Source organism: Panthera pardus, unplaced genomic scaffold, assembly GCF_024362965.1.
Source record: "Panthera pardus isolate Hobbes unplaced genomic scaffold, ASM2436296v1 HiC_scaffold_21, whole genome shotgun sequence".
NCBI classification, from domain to species: domain Eukaryota; kingdom Metazoa; phylum Chordata; class Mammalia; order Carnivora; family Felidae; genus Panthera; species Panthera pardus.
Genome location: NW_026526777.1, coordinates 36,671,198 through 36,691,584, shown reverse-complemented (window position 1 = coordinate 36,691,584; position 20,387 = coordinate 36,671,198). Strand labels below are relative to the sequence as shown.

The 20,387-nt window shown below is 47.9% G+C and overlaps 1 protein-coding gene across 6 annotated transcripts in view; it reads right to left on the bottom strand.

Moving 5' to 3' along the window:
- Positions 1 to 475: 475 nt before the first annotated feature.
- The window catches only part of HHAT (hedgehog acyltransferase), a 324,958-nt gene continuing 305,046 nt past the window's right edge, over positions 476 to 20,387 (bottom strand). For all 6 annotated transcript variants that reach the window (XM_019429308.2, XM_019429317.2, XM_019429288.2 and 3 more), the window contains one exon: positions 476 to 1,494. In XM_019429308.2, the coding sequence (XP_019284853.1) occupies positions 1,403 to 1,494 (92 nt within the window). In that variant the 3' untranslated portion in view covers positions 476 to 1,402. The remainder of the gene's footprint in view (positions 1,495 to 20,387) is intronic.

Here is a 20,387-nt window from a genome sequence, read left to right as displayed (position 1 = left end):
CCACTCCACACCATCCACCCTACAACTGCTCTTCCAGGCAGAAGGGCTAGGAAGAACGGATGTCAGCAAGATGGCCGGTCCTGCAGTCTAGGAGTATCTCGTGGAGTTCAAACCATGGCCAGGACACAAGGACCACAGTAGACAACAAATACGAGATATGTGGCCAGACCAGGTCCAAGGGAACCTTTCATTCAATGACAATTTAATTCAGGTGTTTGAGATATATACTAAGTTTGCCCATGACGAGGTACACTATGTCTTGAAACCTCAAAGCTTCTTTACCACTTAGCACCTGCCCTCTCAAAAGAAAACAAAGAACCAAAACCTCCAAAGGCAAACAGACATATTCAGAATTATCTACCACTTGGGTCAGTGGCCTGTCATCACTTTCCAAAAGAGTGAATAATTGAGACTTATGTGTTTCGGTTTTAAGCATTTTCCTCAAAAACTAATTCAAAATGGTTCTACAACTATGTAAATTATCAATGTGATAGGAAAGGCTCCATTTTATTTGAAACAAAACAAAACAATGTGAACTACTGAGTGTAAACCACTGAGTAGGAAGATGACTGCTGGAGCTTACTTGCATGGAGAGGAGAAAAGACCATCCTTTACCCTTTGTCACTTACCAGATAGCACCTGTCTGTGGACACACTTATCTCCTGGTTTCTTAATTCTGCTTCTATATTGGGAAATGAAGATTAACTGTCTGCTAGAGGAACTGCCATATTTATACTTCTCTGTAAATCTAGGGCACAAAGCATCCAAATGTCAGTCACCTGGGTAGTGTTTAAATAACTGGTCTTCTGTACTGACCCCTGGGAAACCACAGGACATGCTGTATGTTCTTTGACTGGGTAACTAGAAACATGACATTGTCCCCGCCATGCTGGGGAGCTGAAGTGTGAAACTCAGACCCCAGTGCTGGTTCTAGCGACCATACTGCAGGACATGGGGAAGAGGTCATTTACATGTTACCAAAATGTTTCAGAAGGATGCTCAGTGGATAACAGGCCTTATCACTATCAGGATTTCTGTGCTCTAATCGAGAAACGTCTATTGCATGTAATTCTTGGTAAAGTAGAAAGAACCCAAAGGGCCACTGGGCCTGGGTTCTAGACCACAACGTCACCATGTGCAGCTGAGCAAGATTCTCCTGCTCTGGACCCCTGCTTACTCAGCAGGAAAATGATGGGGGAGATGAGCTCCCCAAAGTTAGAAGCCTCTCTGGTTGTCAATTTTCTATGAGAGCTCCAGCTTCCAGTCTTGGAGTGAGGTAACTTCAACAAAAGATGAACAGATCAAGCACTGGTCCCTCGGAGGTTATCTGGTGTGCGAGGTCAGGGTGAAGCACCATTTGCTCGGAGGCCAGCGGTAAGGGCTGGCATGGGCCAGGGCAGCTTTAGTCCACCAAGTATGTCTGGGACCAGGCAATGCCCACATGGGAGTAGCAGTACAGGAATCCCAGGACAGAGAGTGTCACGTACGGCCAGCCTGCAGGGGGAGGGCAGAAATGGAAGAGCAGTTAGAAACGCCTGGGGTGGGACCTCCCACGGGTGCAAACTCTCCCCCTTTGGGGAAGGCAACTCAAGAAACACGGGCCTCGGTTGACACATTTAGACACACACCTCCCAGAAAGTGTGCTCTAACTGGAACGCCAACAACCCGAACCCTACATTCCCACCGGGGTCAGCATAAAATGAAGAGTGCACTATCTCAAATGGGAATTATATTTAGAAATAGGACAAGCTTTTAAAGAATACCTATTTAGAAAACTAAAGTATTTAATAATCAAAAAAGGAGAAAAGTCCACAAGACCCACAGTAAATCTCAAAATATAGATTGGCCGTCATATTGAATTGAGTGCCATCTGTAAGCACACAGAAGGGAGAGCCTAAATTAAACATTTGCTTTCAAAACTCAAAGCTTTTAGTGGTTCCTTCTATAAGTACTTGTCTTAGAATATCTGATGTTCTTTTCTTTCCTCTTCTTCTCCTCCTTTCCCTCCTCCTCCTCAATTAACAGCCCTTTCTGCTGAGTACTTGTCACTTAATTATCTCCATGCCTTCTACATGTTTCACTTGCTCAAACATTTCTTGGGTGCTCTGGAGATCCAGAGGTGCTATGGAAGGTACCAGATGCCAAAATAGGTGATCCCACTCCAGCTCAGGAAAGAGACACACACACTACTGGGATTTACGAGCCATGTACTGTGTGCTAGATAATGATGTATACAGAGCACATTTCAACTGGGCCGTGTGGGGTGAGCAAGAGTTTGTTAGATGGAAAGGGACAGAGATAAGCTGCCGGAGAGACTGCCAGAAGTGTATCACAGGCCACCCCAGAAACATGGATCATGGGTTTGTGGCTCCTGCTTGGGGAGGGGCAGGCAGGGTAAGGACAGAAGTAGGGAGGCTGCAGGGGGGAGCCCCAGATGGTCTTGCTACTCTACAGGCTCTCTTCCTACCATGTCAACAGTCAGCTGCTTATTAGTATTAATAAAAGTTCAATTAATATAGCATAGTGGTTAAATGTGTAAACTCTGAAGTAAAATTAAACATCAGTTCAAATCTTGGCTCTGTTACTTGCCATCTGTGTGACCTTGAGCCACTTAATGAGTCTCAAATGTAAAACTAAAAGGATAGAGCAACTTTATTAAGAGTCTTTATAAGATGCCATGGACTTGATTGCATCCCCCTGCCAATTCATATGTTGAAGCCCTAACTCCCAGCGTGTATTTGGAGGTGGGGCTTTTGGGAGGTAAATGGGTTGAGGTCAGATCATGAGGGTGGGGCCATGATGGGATTAGTGCCCTTATAAGAAGAGACACCAAGCCTGGGCGCCTGGGTGGCTCAGTCGATTGAGCGTCCGACTTCAACTCGGGTCATGATCTCACTGTCTGAGTTCGAGCCCCGTGTCAGGCTCTGTGCTGACAGCTCAGAGCCCGGGGCCTGTTTCAGATTCTGTGTCTCCCTCTCTCTCTGACCCTCCCCCGTTCATGCTCTGTCTCTCTCTGTCTCAAAAATAAATAAACGTTAACAAAAAATTAAAAAAAAAAAAGTAGAGACACCAAGAGCTTGGCTTCTCTCTCTCTCTCTGCCATATAATGGCACAGTTAGAAGGTGACTATATAGAAGTCAAGAAGATGGTCTTCTCCAGGAACCAAATCAGCTGGCACCTTGATCTTGGACTTCTCCAGTCTCTGGAACTATGAGAAATAAAGTCTCTTGTTTAAACCACCCAGTCCATGGTATTTTGTTATAATGCCCCGAGTTGACTTAAGACATAAGGGAGGAATGTGTGAAATGATGTAAAGGCCCACATGGTGCCTGGCCTATGGTGGGCACTAAGGAAAGGTGGCAATAATGCTGGAGAGAGGGCGCAGAAGTCTTTCTCCACCAAAATTCGGGTGACAACAGAGAAGCCCAGCTCCGGTCTTCCTCTGAACTCATTTCAAACTTGCCTCCTTAGACTAGCTTGGCACCAGAATTCTCCTAGGCCCTCAAGGCAAGACAAGCGAGGGGAGCAGAGGACTCACAAAAGCCTGGCTCTAGGACCAGCCCTACAGTCCTACCTACTGTCTGCTACTCAGCCAGTGTATTTGTTTCCTGTGGCTGCTGGAACAAACGACCACAAACTTAGTGGCTTCAAACAACAGAAATTCATTCTCTCACACTTCTAGATGCTAAAAGTCTGAAATCAAGGTATTGCAGGCCATCTCTCTCTAAAGGTTCTAAGGGAAACTGCTCCCTTACCTCTTCTAGCTTTCGATGATGCCAGACATTCCTTGGCTTATGGCAACATACCTTCAATCTCTGTCTCTGTCTTCACGTGTCCTTCTTTCCTATGTACCTCTGTGTCCTCTATTCTTATAAGGAAGCCGGTCATTGGATTTAGGGCCCACTCTAAATCCAGGATGACTTCTTCTCAAGACACTCAACTAGTTACATCAGCAAAACCCCTATTTCCGAAATGAAGTCACATTCTGAAGTTCCAGATGGACATGAATTTGGGGGCCACTATTCAGCCCAGTAGAGCCAAGTATGTTTTCAAACTTCAAAGTGGACCCATCCTGCCTGGAGGCCCTCTGATCTCTTACCTCTGTGGCCCAGACACAGATGCCAGGAGTCCTGTCAACATCTGCTCCTCAGTGGGCTCAGGGAGCAGAAATCGGGGAGGGGGCTTTGGGCACAGAAAGCAGTCCCAGACTTCAGCTGTGTTTAGGGTGACACATTGGCAGGTGTTTGGTAAACACAGAACCCAGAGGCTGGCTATGGAGGTGGGAGAATGGGGATGTTTTACTTACACAAAGCTGGGCCTGAGACATTGGACAGCTGTGTCCAGCCCCATGGCTACAAAGCTTTCACATCCCCGTGAAAGCTTCTGGCCAGCACATAGAACTGGAAGGAAGAACAGCCCTAACGCTGCCCAGAAGTGAGGCGTACACGTGTTCAGTGTGGACCACAGCTGGGCCGTGAAAATTCCCTCTACCATTAATTGTATGTCATTTGCAGAGGCAGGCAGACAGCAGTTAGGAGACTTGTAATCCTGACTCTCCTATGAGACCCTAGGAGGGCTTCCGTTTCTCCATCTACACAATGGGAAATCAAAGATAAACAGAAGCACATGAAATAAAATAAGATCACAGATTTGACAGTGCTTTTAAAAAGTGTTTCAAGGGGCACCTGGGTGGGTCAGCTAGTTAAGCATCAGACTCTTGATTTCAGCTCAGGTCATGATTTCGAGGTTTGTGGGATCAAGCCCCACATCAGGACCTACACTGACAACGTGGAGCCCGCTCGGGATCCTCTCTCGCCCTCTCTCTCTCTTTCTCCCCCGATCACATGTGCACACGCTTGTGCGTGCTCTCTCCCTCTCTCTCAAAATAAACATTTAAAAGATAAATAAAAAGCGTTTCAAAAATGCAAAGAATTACTACAGAACCACCTGAGAAGTCTACATGTACAGTGTATGAAGCAGTTACGAATACATAGCTTTCTGGCCTTTTTAACATGAGTGCTCCTACAGATAGTAACCCCAGTGTATACTGGATGGCAGCCAAAGACCTCTTACCTTTTCCTGACCTCAGGAGCAAGATATGTGATGGTAAGGAAAAGACAGATTCCACAAGTCACCCTTCCACAGCCTTCAAGCAGCGTTTCATGAGCATTTTCTGTGTTTCTGGTCCTCTCCTAGACATCAGACATCAACATCACCCTCTGTGCGGTGCCTGTAGGCACAGGGTCTTTGACTGTGGCAGCTGCTAACGAAGCACTAATGTGATCCAAGTGTGGGGGGCTGCTTAGGGAAGAGCCGCCTCTTTATCAGGGCTCAGATGATCACAGAATAAGACACTGCGATGGGCTGGCATTCTGGCAACGTTCGAGGTTTGCTATGATGCAGTCATCCAGGCTTGTCATCCGTTAACAAAAAAGATGGTGTCAACAAGGGTTCTTTCCTGCCAAATGAACACAGACCTCACCCTGCAGCGCTCACTACCCCTGGCCTTTCCCCACTCTGTGTTCTCCTTCCAGGGTCTCCTTTCTCACCAGGATTTCCGATCTATAGCGTCCGGTCAACTCCCATACCCCCACATCCCCAACCCTGCGCATGTGCACACAGACATACAGACCCACACACGCGCACACGTCCCATTAATGTAGCTCATAAAGCCTGGTGGGAAGTATGACATTAGTCAAAGGAAAAGATCCTTCTTAAGACAATACTTTAAGGCCAAGCCCCCTGCACACTCAGCATATTCATGGCTAAGCTCCCAGACTCAGTGATATGTCCCAGTCGGCTTTTGATACCTGGACCTGTGAAGATCGAAACAGCTGAACAGTTTTAACAGAGGACACCTAAGCAGCACTGGACATATCACAAACAGGAATCCAGCAAGCCAGACGACAGTTGCAAAAGATTGGGTAATATAGTTAATAGGGCATATTACTTGACAGATAATGCACATAAGTAGGATATACAGCACAACAGATTCAATTAAGAAGATCAATGTAGATGGTATAATAGATGGAGTTAATAGGATGGAGGTGGTTGTATCATGATATTGTTAATAGGACACTGGTGAGTTGTATAATAACTACATCTAATGAGAATAGGTAGGACACAGAGGGAAATGTCTATAGCTAAAAGAAAGCAAGCAGTGTAATTTTATTTGAGGTTATTATGGCTGAGCAATTTTCTGAGCAATTACATCAGTCTGAAAAGACTGGAAAGGCCAAGGCTCAGAACAGTGAAGGAAAAGACCATCATCACACAGGGCCGTGACAAGTCAAAGAATATATCAGATTGGTTTTCTGGAAAGTGATGGGATAATCAGAACAAGAAGTCTAATGAACACCTTTGTTTAAAAGGTAACGTTGTAAAATGATTGCAGCCACCGTGGAAAACAGTAGGGAGGTTCCTCAAAAATTAAACACAGAGGGGCGCCTGGGTGGCTCAGTCAGTTAAGCGTCTGACTTCAGCTCAGGTCATGATCTTGTGGTTCACGGGTTCGAGCCCCGCATCAAGCTCTGCACTGACAGCTCGGAGCCTGGAGCCTGCTTCGGATTCTGGGTCTCCCTCTCTCTCTGCCCCTCCCCTGCTCATGCTCTTTCTCTGTCTCAAAAATAAATAAAAACATTAAAAAAAATTAAACACAGAATTATCACATACATACCCAAGAGAATTCAAAGAACCAGAAGAGAGATTTGTGCACCCGTGTTCACACTAGCATTACGTACAATAACCAAAAGGTGGAAACAACCCAAGTGTCCCCTCACAGACGAATAAACAAGATGTTGTCTGTACATATAGTGGAATGTTAGCCTTAACAAGGAAACCCTGTCATAGGCTACAACATGGATGAACCCTGAAGACATTATGCTAAATGAAATAAGCCAGACACGAAAGGACAAATACTATACACGAGGGACCTAGAGGATTCAGATTCCTAGAGACCAAAAGTAGAATGGAAGTGGCTAGGAACTAGGGGACTTATTGGAGTTATTGTTTCACGGTGCAAGAGCTTCCGTTTTGCAAGATTAAGACAGTTCTGGAGACAGACAGCGGTGATGGCTGCACAGCAACGTGAATGTGCTTGATACTGGTGAACTGTTCACTTAAAAACGGCTAAAATGCTGAATTTTATGTTATACATAATTTACCACAATAGACAATTCTATGCTGAAAGAAGCCATTGACAAAATAATACATACCGTATTATTCCATTTATGTAAAACGAAAATTGATTTGGAGTAACAAAAAGCTCCTTAGTGGTTGCCAGGGGCTAGGACAGAGGGAGGGACAGATTACAAAGGGAGCACTAGGAATCTTTGGGGATGATGAAAACGTTTTGCATCTTGATTATGGGAATGTTTTCAAGGGTATATACAACGGAAAAAGACCTTAAATGGTATTTTACTGTGAACAGATGATTTCTCAGTCTCAAAGTTGTAAAAAATTTTTCAAAAATGAAAAAAAAATTTTTTAAGATAACACTGGAACATTACCGAATCACAGACTTGCAGTTTTCTGCTGCTAGGTTATATACGCCCTAAGGTATTCAAACAAAAGATGCAGATGCAAGAAGAACAATTCACTTTTGAAATGACGGTGGTCTGCAATCCTTCAACTCCCTAGGGGCAGGAGGACAGGCTGCATGGAGGACCGAGCAGTGGGCTCCCCTAATCATGCTCTCTTCCACTGGGCCCTCTGAGTGGGAGGAGAATGTTAAGAGCTTTTATTTAACTATGCGGACACACTCAGCAGCTGAATCAGCACAAATCCCTATCCCAGAGAAGAAATCAATCCTTCCTAATGGGAGAGGAGTTAATTGAGTTGCTGAATTGTGTATGAGCTATCAATTACCCCATCAAAGGCTCACTCAGCTGTCAGTTTGGGCAACACTCCTAAGCCTGTGACCACCATCTTGGCTTTAACAGGGCTTTTTCAAAGGCCACATCCTACTGCTAACCGTTTTTTATTATTTATTTATTTACTTACTTATTTTTAATGTTTATTTATTTTTGACAGAAAGGAGAGAGAGAGAGAGAGACAGAGACAGAGCATGAGTGGGGGAGGGGCAGAGAGGGAGGGAGACACAGAATCCGAAGCACGCTCCAGGCTCTGAGCTGTCAGCACAGAGCCCAACGCGGGGCTTGAACTCACAGACTGTGAGATCATGACCTGAGCCAAAGTCGGACGCTCAACGACTGAGCCACCCAGGCGCCCCATGCTAACAGTTTTTAGAAGAAAATGGCTGGTGACCAGCGCATGAACAAACTTTGCAGGGAAGGCTTTTTCCTGCCCTTGCTCCCAGTCCCCCAGCACCATAGTCTCTGTCATTGTGTAAGTAGTTTATAAAGAATATGCAATCTACTACACAGTTTACAAACAATATATAGTCTTGTGAATCCTTACAACACTCCAAGATAGAAATCATTAACCTATATTAATACTCTTGCTTGAAGCCACACTGCCTCAAAAGGGCCCAGGGTCCACATCCCAAGTCCAGAATGTCAGGCTGAATCCTATTTCAAGAAAAGTCCGAAGGATTTCGGCCTGTCCTTTTTTTTAATCTATAATTATCTGTCATTAACAATGAACAATGCCCTAGCTTCCTCCTTCTATCCACCCAGGCAAGTTCTCTAGCCAGAGGCTCTGACGCCCTGTTGTCCATTGACTTTCTTGCTCATCCACCACTCAGTTGTCACCTTGCTGGGTTAAGGAACACTCTCAGCTTGGCATGAGGATCCCTAGAGCTGAACAGATGGACTCCCTTTCTGGTCCCATGGAGCACCAATGTCAGTGACTCAAAACCATTCATTCTAAGAGAGAGGAGGTTCTCATTATTCCGGAGAGCCACTGGGCTACAAAGGAAACAAGTCTCACTCCCCAAACTCTCCTTGGTTGAAACCTAAGCCTGCAAACGTGAAGGATGTATTATGATTATTAAATGCCACCAACATATCCAACCATATCCCTGCGGATGCAGGCGCATATGTAAGAGCCCACATTGCCATCCTGGTGAAGACAGATAGAAGGCTGATGAATTTCAAGCGCCACAGACAGCCTTTGTGAAAGGGTAGGCTCAAAGAAGGATATCCAATGGGGAGATGGAATCAAGAGGTGATTCCAGGAGACACTGCAGAAGACAAGAGTCATACGACTTGGTGACTGATGGATTTGGGAAACAAAGAATAGACTCGTTCTCACTGACACTGAGCACCGCCTCACATGGTACACTCAGGGTGGACATTCAGCTAGTACACCTCAGAGAGATTCTACCTAACATTAACAGGCTGATTCACTACCCTGCTAGTCAGTAAAAGCCATGGTCCCAGCTGTTCCCTCATGACCGTTCTCTAATAACACATCAAAAGAGGTAAACACCTGGTAAACACATGTGCTCCAGGCACATGGCTGCCGTCTCTTTGGATCGACTGGTCTGTGCCCATGCCTTACATTTGTTAGATATTTTGAACACCAGCTCCCTACCCCGTACATTGGTGACATCCATTCCAAGGCCAGCAGAGGTGAAGTGTTTCTCCCCTTAGAGAGCTAGCTTGGGCAGCAAACTCTGGTCCGAGGGTGCCGGCTTGGGGTCTGAGAAGGACCAGTGTCCCTGTGCCCTGAGGCTCTCTGCACCACCCTGCCAGCCTCACTGCTGTCATTTCATTCATTATTCACAATAACTTCACACGCCGTTGCCTTTGTTAAAAGAGCTAGGTCCTGACAGCCTTTATTTTTAACAATATTCAGGCCTGATGGGGGGGGGGGGGAAATGATAAGGTGCCTGGGTAGCTTTATTTAAATCTCATTTACTCCAGTAGTCCCAGACCAGAGATCATGTGGAGCCATTCACCAAACAGTCCTGGCCTGTAGACCTTCCTTAACAGCTCAGTTTAGGGCTGGAACCTTAATAAGGCTACAGGGCAGGAGCCTTCTCCCATCAGAGGGCTACCTTATCGAGGGATACACAGCAAGAGCAAAGCTGCCCAGGCTTCGAAGCCTGTGAACTGCCGGGTCTGTTTTCAAACCCATGGGGATAGGGACGGAAGGGCTGAGGAACAGGCTCTGGCCACGTTAGGGTTAAATAACAATTTCTTACCTCCATATAGTTTACAAACCTGGGTCTCGAACCCAGGTTTCGAGGCCTTAGTGTTTTTCCAAAAAAGGCTCTGCTGCTTCTTTCACATCCTTTCGTGAGAAAGGAGGACTGGATGGTTCTTATCTGTTCATGAAACTAAAGCACGAAATCCTAGGGCACTGGTTTTCTAACGTGAGCCCACGTCAGCACCTGGAGAACACCTTAAAAGAGAATACGCGGCTCCGATCCAGCGGGACTGCGGTGGGCCTGAGATTTGCATTTCTAGCGCATTCCCAGGTGAGGTGGATGCTGCTGGTCCAAGAGCCACATTTTGGAAACCATTGTTCTAGGGGAACTGTTCTAGGGGGCACTGTTCTGAGGGAAGAACTTTGTACTAACAGAGTTGTTCATAAACTGGGCTCCTTCCCGGAACAGAGGAGACAGACGGTTATGGAGCTTTATGTTATCAGGTACCTTGTTGGGCGCGCTCCACATTCTCACAGTCTCCTTACCGGGCAGGTATTATTAGCCCCACTTTGTAGAAAAAGGAAACTGAGGCTCAGAGAAGTAAAGTAAGTTTCCCAAGGTGTAAGAGCTAGTTGGTCATCATGCCAAAGTGAGACTTAGGGCCGTGTGACTCCAACTCCACTTGGCCACCTAAGCTCCCAAAGCCATAACCTGGGCCACATGACGGAAAAGGCCCACACCGGGTGCTTGCCTCCTGGCCTGGTCCCTCTCCGTAAATTCTCTAGTCCTGGTGCCTAAGGTAGCAGCAGGGAGGGAGAAGGAGCAGGGTTCTATTTTCCAGCATCATCCACCACTAAGTCACTAGGTCACACGTCTTCAGAAGCCGCAATCTCTCCGTTTTCGTCAAGGGGGACAAAGAAAGCACTGATGAACATGTTTATCCTTCGTCTTGTTGAGAGCCTAACTTAGGTTGTATCCATTAAAGAGCATGTTCCCAGGGGCGTCTCGGGGACTCTGTCGGTTAAGCTTTCAGCTCTTGATTTTGGCTCAGGTCACAAGCTCACGGTTTGTGACTTCGAGCCCCGCATCGGGCTCTGCGCGGATAGCATGGAGCCTGCTTGGGATTCTCTCTCTCTCCCTCTCTCTCTGCCCCTCCCCTGCTCACACACTCTCTCGCGCTCTCTCAGAAATAAACTTAAAAAAAAAAAAATTAAGAGCATGCTCCTAATGCCTGAGTGCCCTTTTATTAAAATTGTCAGAGCCACGGTTATTTGGCCTCTGTCATGGGCTGAGCCTCCACGAAGTATCTAGCAGGGAGACGCAGAGGAAGGGGTAGCTCCAAACCCCCTCCGGGAGCTTCCTGACCAAGAGCTGTTTGCCAGGCGCCATGTGCACCTTTTAACCGGCACAAACAGCGGTCATTAATAAATCACGTTGTTCATGGTCAATTTCACATCCTGATGCAGCCAACCTAGGCTGCATTTTTCATCCTTTCCTACCTCCCAGTACAAGCCTGGCGGGCAGAAGCTTACTGAAGCACTCACTTCCATAAAGTAAAATCATTTCATGTGAAATTGAGGAAGCGGGGGAACAAGCCAAAGCCACTTTTTCTTACTCTGACAGCGTAAGTAGATGGCAGTGCTGAGAAAACGCATATTTTCCCTCTCTGGGCCAAATGGGTGAGGACCTGCTTCCCAGAAAACTGTCCCTGCAGTTGGTGCCGCCGTCCCAACTCCCACCGCTGGGACCAGCGGCTGCACAATCAGAACATGCTTCCCAGCTGTTTCTCTTCCTTAACCTGTGTTTTTAATACAGTCTAATTAAGGCCGTTGCTCATCGTTAATTCATGGCCACATTATGTAACATGGTGGACATGGCCTAACAAAGGAGCACTCATGAAAGGCACTTCCCTCAAACAAAAGGATGTGCACAGGGTGGATCAGGCTCCCGGTCACACAGCCCGGACAACCACTCACCCACAATGGTGTTTATGAGGCACCTACTGTGTGCCCGGCATTGAGACAGGCCACCTTGCTCCTTGTCATATGAGCAGCGCGTGCCTTCATCTGAGGTCTGTGAGCAGGTGCCCCTGAAGGCTTAGCGTGCCACCCTGGGTCCCGAACACTTCACCTGACCCTCCAGTCTTGGTTCCTCAGCTCCGTCATCCAAATGTACATATACGGAGACCCGCAGATAAAACATAGTGGAGACAAGATTCTCAAACAACCGCAGAGGCTAGGAGGATGGGCTGCCACAAGTAAGTTGAAGTGTCACTATGATAAAACAGCTGAGCCTCACGGTTTTTGTTTTCTAATCCAGCTATGCAAATATGGGATGGAGGAGGCCCGGGAGCACCTCACGGGAGCAGGGGCTGACGCACCTGGCAATGTTTCCGTGGGAACACAAAGACTCTGGAGAAGACAGCTGCCTGCGCAAATATAAAAGTCTGCCCCTAGAAGAGGTCTGAGGAGACATCTGCACACCTCGGAGGGTAGAGCTGTGGGGAGGGGGAGACTCTCTGGGGGGCAGAGGCACACTTTGGCAGTGGGATCCCCCAACCCCACAGAAGCTCAGGAGACAGCGGGCTTCTTCCTGTAGGGAATGCAGCAGAGGCAGACAAGGAGGCCCGGGCACAACGGAGGAGATGCCTCTTTCACACCAGAAGCAGAACCAGGTCTGAGAGTCCACGAGTCTGCTTCTCTCTTCCCAGGGCACTAGGACCAGGGTGCGCATGGTACATGGGCAGCGGATAACGATGAGACGGGACAAACACAGATACAGTTGTGGACGTCTGAGTCCTCATTCACAAGACTCCCAAGTCCCTGCTATAGGTGACTAAAAATAAAAGTTGTTGCAAAACCCCTGAACGATCTGAAGGCCGTTGACAGGTATGCCTGGGAGAAGAGGCCCCCGGCATCTACTGGCCATGAACATCTAGACTTTGCCAAGGGACAGCAGGGCAGGAAGTCACTCCAGTCATACCCAGTCTCTTACCACCCCCAAATGAATGAACCAGAGAGAGCTGGAAAGGATGAGAAAGAGAGCGATGCCTACACCATATGAATATCTGAAAGATGATGTCAGTGATGTGTCTGACATGCTCTTTTCCAAAAGCAGTTGTTACATAAAGGGCTGCAAATTACTTGACTTATATTTCTCAGCAAAAACAGAAGAATAAAAGCAGGGCCTCAGTGGTAGTGGTGGCTGTTCTTCCCGGAGCTCTCAGCAGGGTCAGTGGGCTGAACTCACCACCAGCCCCTCGGGAAGAGGAAGGAACCATCCGTCTGCCTGTCAGCGATGGTCTTGCTCTCACCTGCTGCTCCCACTTGCTGCGTCTGCAGAATCTATTTTGCTCACCTCCGTGCTGAGGAATGGGTGGGTTTGAGCGCTGCAGGTATCAGGGACCAAAGAGGCCGTCTGTGCCCCGTCTTCCAGCGCTGCTGCTTGACCCAGCGGTCACCCCCACCCTCTGCCCTGCTCCTGCAACCTGGCACAGGCAGGCCGCCCGTGTCTGGGGTGCAGTGGGGGGACAATGGAGCAGACCACAGACCTGGCTCATTTGTGCTGACTTGAACCACCTGAGCTGCCTGGGGCCTTCCTGAGAAGGGACTTGGCAGAAGCACAAAACAGCTCTGAGATTAGTTCAGAAAAACACGGCTCCAACATTTACAAGTGGGATTTTGAAAAGGCCTCTCACTTCCTAGGTGTCAGTGTAAGGAGGGGCGTGGGAAACGGGTTAAGTATGGGCAGGCTCAGGGGATACTCTGGCAGCAGCAGGGTCCACGTGTCACCGTCCAGCCAGCTGGCCTGAGAGCGGGAACCAGCTTGTTTGTCCCGCAGCAGCTGGGACAGTCGCTCAGAGCAGCTCAGTGCTCACATGGTCCCGGGCACCAGGAGAAGGCAGCACAAGGAGAGGCCGACTGTAGCCTCAGGACTGGGTCCTTCTCTGTCAAAGAAGCATCAGTGCTTCCCAGGGACGACGCAAGGGCTCTGTTTAGGGGAGGGAAAGGAACACAAAAGACCCCACGGGACTCTCCCATCAAACCCACACGTGCTGGAGCCCCTGGGCTCTGCCAAGGGCAAGCGGAGAGGCACAGAGCTGCCCTGCACCACAGCTACTCCTCCCCTGCAGGAGCATGGGGCAAGCACAGCCACCTGGCCCAAGACGGCAGCCAGAGTCAGTGTCACATGGCAGGCGGGAGGCTAGCGACGGGGATGTGTGTGCAACTGGAGGGTGAGAGAAAGCCACATGCACGTGCAGGTAGATTCCAGTGAGGCTGGCCAGCTCCAGGCACCATGTTTCACAGGAGACACTGCCACACAGAAGCCACATCAAGGCAGGTCTAGAAGGGCTCCAGAGCATGGGCATGCTGATAAGTCAGTGTAGTCTGGAAAGAGACCACAAGATCACATGCAAAGGGAATCAGACTTATTGTGTCCCTCTGGAAGACAGAACTGGACCACAGACTGAACTTACAGGAGGTAGATTCTGGCCGCCATTGAAAGGAGCAAGTACCAGGCAGCGCCTCCCTACAAGGCGGGCATCCCGGGCTCCCATCCCTGTTGGCATCAGGCAGAGTCCCTGAAGATGTGTCTTGGGGACGGCAGTCTCTGATGGGAGTGGGACTAGAGGCCCCAGGTAATTTCCACCTCTCAGACATTACGATCCTATGAAATTCCAGCTCTCAAACCATCCTGCCCTCCCCCACACCCCAGGAAATGTACAGACAAAGGCTGAGGTCAGACTAAAAGCCCCTGTGTCAGGAGCAGGGGAGGAGGGACATCCTGTTTGTACTGGAAACAGAAGGCCATGTCGCAACAAGCTGTGGAAATGTTACAAGATACAGCAGTTTTTAGTGAAGTGCTTATGAGTATATTTACCTGATGTAGAAAGTGACTCAGATACTTTTTTGGACTTGGGTTACAGAAAAAGACATTTTTGTGCCTTAAAGATCCCGTTCTGAAGGAACACTGTGTTCCCCCTCGGGCTCCCAACTCTGGTTGATGGCCTTGATGGCGGGTCTGTGCGGGACCGCGGGCAGTACTGAGAGAGGCTCTGGGCCCACACCCGGATCTGTCCCCCGCCCCCTGCCAAGGGTCCTTCCGGCAACCCCGCTCTCCTGGGCAGCCTGCAGGTCCTGAACCTGTCCAGCCTTTGCAGAGAGCGAGTTCACAGGGGATGCTCACGGGGAAGCTCTCGTCCTCACCTGTCAACTGCTCGGAATCAAACCCCTCGAACCAGTCTTCTCCAGGGGCAGAGAACACAGAGCTGCTGCAGAGGGGCTGAGAGGCAAGTCCGACGCAGGCCGGACTTGTTAGGAATCAACGTGAGCAGCAGCAAGCGTGAAGGTGTTCGCACCCTTCCCTGCCTCCTCTGGGCCTCCTGTTGGGCCAGCAGGAGGGTCAGGGAGGCTGGGATCCTGCAGGAAATAGCCGCTGTGCTCTCTCCTCCTGGTAGTCTTTACATGGGGTTAACTGTCAGCTGCCAGCAGCCACAGATTCTGGCTTGGTTTTGTTTGTGACCTCAGAGCACAATATTTACACTCTGGTCTCCTTGTGGAGTTCCCAGATGCTCCCTCGGTGAGGGTCAACTCAGGGCGTGGAACCAGGCCCCAGTGTGCTTTCTCGGATTCTTCTACAGTGACAGGGCAAATGTCTACCAGACCGTCCCAGGGCTCGTGTCTGGACTTCCCCCATCGGGCCGGTGTCATCTACCCAGTTCTTCCTCACTGGGTCCCAGCAACAAGGCTTGAGGTGGCTGGAAGAAGGAACTGTGACAGCCCCTCTCACCATGGCTGTTGGTGCCATCTCTGATGACATCTTGAGGGCAGTGCTGACCAAGCCTGCTGGCACCTTTCACTTCACAGAGCCTCCCACCCCATTTTCTTAGGGCTGCTGTGTGTTCCATTTGGGAAGATTTGGCTCCGTGCTTGCAGTAAAAGCTGAGAAGGATCTGATCCGAAGAAAAACTCATCTTTGTGACTCATCATTCACAACACTTATTGAATTCCTACTCCATACAGGGCACTGGGCTAAGTGCTGGGATACCAGAGAGATTGAAAGGCTAGCTTGAAGTTAAGGAGACTGGAATTGGGTGTAAAATAACCTCAGAGTGTCTCCTGATGTAGATGAATGAATGAATGAATGAATGAATGAATGAATGAATGAGCGAGCCAGCATTCACTCAACATTAAGCATGTTCTCATGTGCTGGACATAACGTCAAGGGCTGGGGAAAATGGGCTAGGAAAGTCTGGCCCCCGACCTACAGAGGGATAATGGGGGAGGTATGTGTGCGGCAGGACTCAGAGCACGGACAGCCAGTGTAGAGAACACAGGAGCTAAGGAAACATAGACTGTGTCTGGTCACTACCAGCCTGGCAGAGCTATTCCGCTCTCTAGACCATCTTTCGGTGGTTCCCAGCCTCTAGGTACACCCCCCGCCCTCAATGGAAGAAGGCCTGCCCAGCAGTAAGACTGTCCATGTCACGTGCCCCCAGCAGGCACCAGGTTCTGCCTTCCATAGCAGCTCACTGTTTCACTGTTTCTGGATCTCTGTGAAGCGAAGAAATCAAAACAAACTTCTTTATTACTGGCATCACAATCCCTGCAAGGAGTTCACACAGACAGCCAGGCAGGAAAGGCTGTACACTTCTGTTTTCCCTCTACAGAACCCTCAGCTGGAGAGCTAGGGGCAAGGTTGTGTTTGCTTTGATTTCCTCTCCCTCCCCCACACCTCTGCTCCTTCCCCTTCATCTCTCCCTGGCCTCCTCCCACCCACCCATCGCACATTTAATATGGATTGCTGGGGCAGGCAAGGCTCTGCTCCCTTAGCCTTCTCTCATGGAAATCTCCTAGGGTGGCTGAGCCGCTGCTATGAATCTAACCTCTGTTCCAGGGACTTCCCCCAGCTTTTGACTATGAGGTCGTCCTTCAGTTCTGAGCCAATCATGACAGATGAAAGCAAGGATCACGTTAATTTGCCTCAGCCACACCGGTAACAGGCCTCAGGGCCAGGTTCAGGGCAATTGTGAAGCTCCCATCTCCTGACTGATCCCCTGGCTCCTTCTTTGAGTGTCCCTTGCTGCCAACAAAGCCCTGGGCCTAGAGGCCACCAGCCACAAGCCCAAGTGCCTGCTTTCTAACCCGAAGCCAGATTCTCTATGCTTCTCTCCAGGATGGCCCACACCCCATCACTAAGCTTGTTTTGCTCCCCAATTCTGAGCAGTTCCTACCGGCACAGAGGAGGAGGGGAAGAAGGGTTCCTTCCAGTTTCTAGTTCTTGTCAGTATCCCTCCAGCAGCAGAAGGCAGATGTAGCTCCAAAGCTCAGCTTCTATTGACATGTTCAAGTTCAGTAGGCCTTGCCTCTCTGGAGGTCTGAGAACCAGCCACGTAGCACCCCCTAGTCTGAGGTTCAAGCATAAGCCAAATGGGCCAGGATACTGTTATCCAGGGTTTCTCAACATGGTATTTAATCAGCAAAATTTCATACAGTGGATTATCTCCTTTCTCTCTTTATGACTTTGTAATATGAGAATATGTAAAACAAAACCAAAACCAAAGCCCTCCTGGACAAACCAGAGAAGGAAGGTGCTGTGAAGCAACAAGTTAATAAAGGACAGGCTTGCCCAGTGCCCACATATGCCTAGCTCATTTCCCTACCATCCCCATCACCCTTCAAGGACAGAAGGATTCAACAGCTTGTCTAAATTAGTACCTACACAGGGATATCCAGCTGATATAGGAGATAAAGAGATGAGAGCTTCCAAATGTTCTCATGAAGGGTTTGAGTCAAAACCGAATCCCCTTAAATGTGTTTATGGTAGGCTAAATTCCAAGGCTGCAAATAAAAGACCCTTGTATTATGTTTGCCCTTTTATTAAAAACAAAAAATAAGAGTATGCATGCCCGCTTTGTTAAAGCCAAGAATGCACCTGTAGTCCAACCCTTTTAATGGAACTTTTAAAAATAAAATTTTATATGGTACTTGTCTTTCTCTGCCTGACTTATTTGCTTAGAATACACTCTAGATCCATCCATGTCATTGCAAATGCCAAGATTTCATTCTTTTTGAGGGCTGCCTAATGTTCCATTGTACATATGTATATATGTGTATATATGCACACACACACGTATAATACACACACCACATCTTCTTCACTCATTCATCTGTCGATGAACATTTGGGCTCTTTCCATAATTTGGCTATTGTGGATAATGCTGCGATGAACACCGGGGTACGTGTGTCCCTTCAGTCTGTATTTTTGTATCCTCTGGTTAAATACCTAGTTGTGCAACTGCTGAAACTAATATTATACTGCATGTTAACTCACTGGAATTTGAATAAAAACATTGTAAAAATAAGTTAAAATAAGTTTTAATTTTCTTTTCTTTTAGGAGAAAGTGTACAGCGAAGGAGAGGGGCCGAGGGAAAGAGAGAGAATCCCAATCAGGCCCTGCACCATCAGCATGCAGCCTGATTCGGGCCTTGATCCCATAAACTGTGAGAGCCTGAGCTGAAATCTAGAGCTGGGACACTTAACTGGCTGAGCCACCCAAGCGCCCCTAAAATTACATTTTTAAAAATCCTATTTCAGCACTCTCTCTAGGATGAGGAACCACAAAGCAGAAAGGAACAGTATTGCCTGTCCTCACAGCTGGGGCCAGTTTCAGGAGCCAGAACACTCAGCCCCAGAAAAGAGCACTCGCCCTGCACTCAGGGATCTGAGTTCCACCACTTGTTAGCTACATACACTAACTCCTCTGAAACTCTTGTTTTCTCTAAAGCCAGGATCATCAATCCCTACTCAACAAAATCATGAGGAGTGGACCGCTCAGCTCCCCATTCATTCAGCAAGATGCCTGAGTAGGGCAAAACTCTGGCAAGAATGTACTCAGACATCTCAGAACTCTAAGTCTTTTTCAAAAAAGGTTTCCTCGTGCCTAAAACAGGCCACTGAACAAGCCCACTTTTGCTTGTAGAGATACAGAAACATAAACCCTGAATGGACTATTTTGTTGTTTCTAACCCCAAACTGGCTGCCATTTAAACTTACCATCCTTCCAGCAGGGCTGGTTGTCAGTAGTGCGACTTCTGTACCAACGGCTTACAACCCCATGCCAACATTCTGACGCGCTGCTTTCCCATTCCCCAGAAGCTAGAGAAGCTGGTTGACACCACAGATGACAGGTCAAGACCTTTCACGACTGGACCCCATGTGGCCACTGCCAGAGACACCACAGAACCTGAAGCAGCCACCTCTCAGACACGGTGTGGATGGCTCCAAGCAGCCCATCCTCCCAAATGGAAAAATGCTGCATTACCCGTACCCCACTATCTGAGGGTCGTATCTCCACACAAAGTGTACATGGCCACGGCGAGGTTTGCCTCCAGCACTGCCAATCATTGCTGTATTCAGTTCCATGCTGGAACCACCTCGGGGTGACCCACTCAGGCCTACCTAAATTACTCTTTGGAAAAAAATTACTCTTTGGGAGCTGATGTGGGCCCATGCCTCATTTCATAAATCCTTTTGCAATTATGCTGTGGCACAGACCCCTGAAAACGAGTCTACGTTCCTGACCTTACTTAGACATGCGAGAAAAAGGGCTCCTGTGTATGCTATATGGTCAGAGGGTACCCAGAGTGTGATTCCAAACACTAGCTGAAGACAGCCATATATTTGAGGGTAATCCCTAAGTATTACATACTAGAGTTGAATATATAGCCAAATATATGCTAAATATCCCTTCTGCCCTCCTCAAGTAGTTAGCTGAAGCCAAGATTATACAGTTGGGCTGATTCTGAGGATTTGAATTACTAGAAGCTGTTTTCATATACACCAATTGGGTTATTTAACACAAAATTCAACAGTACTGGATGTATGAGTCTGAATAAATTATAGAATCATTATGCTGGGAATGGTCTGTTTTTAAAAGGCTCAATTCTGGTGTCACTTTAACTGAACCACAAATTCCCTGAACATTTCTGCATACAGGCATATTAATTCAAACATTCGTAATACAACCCATCTTTGCACTTTGCATAATGCACGTTCAGACCTCTGTGAAATTTTACAATTAGTCCTGCATTTTTTATTAACACATGTGCAATACGTACAGCCACTATTCATTCTTTATAGAACAAATAAACCCTCGCTTGGGGGGAAAACTGCTGGAGAATGCATATGGTGTCGTGCATAATCAATCAGCTTGTGGGGCTTTAACACTAAATGTATATGGATTTAGGGTTTTGGGATAATAACCAAATAGCACTGAATAAGCAGACTGGATATTGAGGACAAGACTGTAAACCTCTACCGATGAGTAATG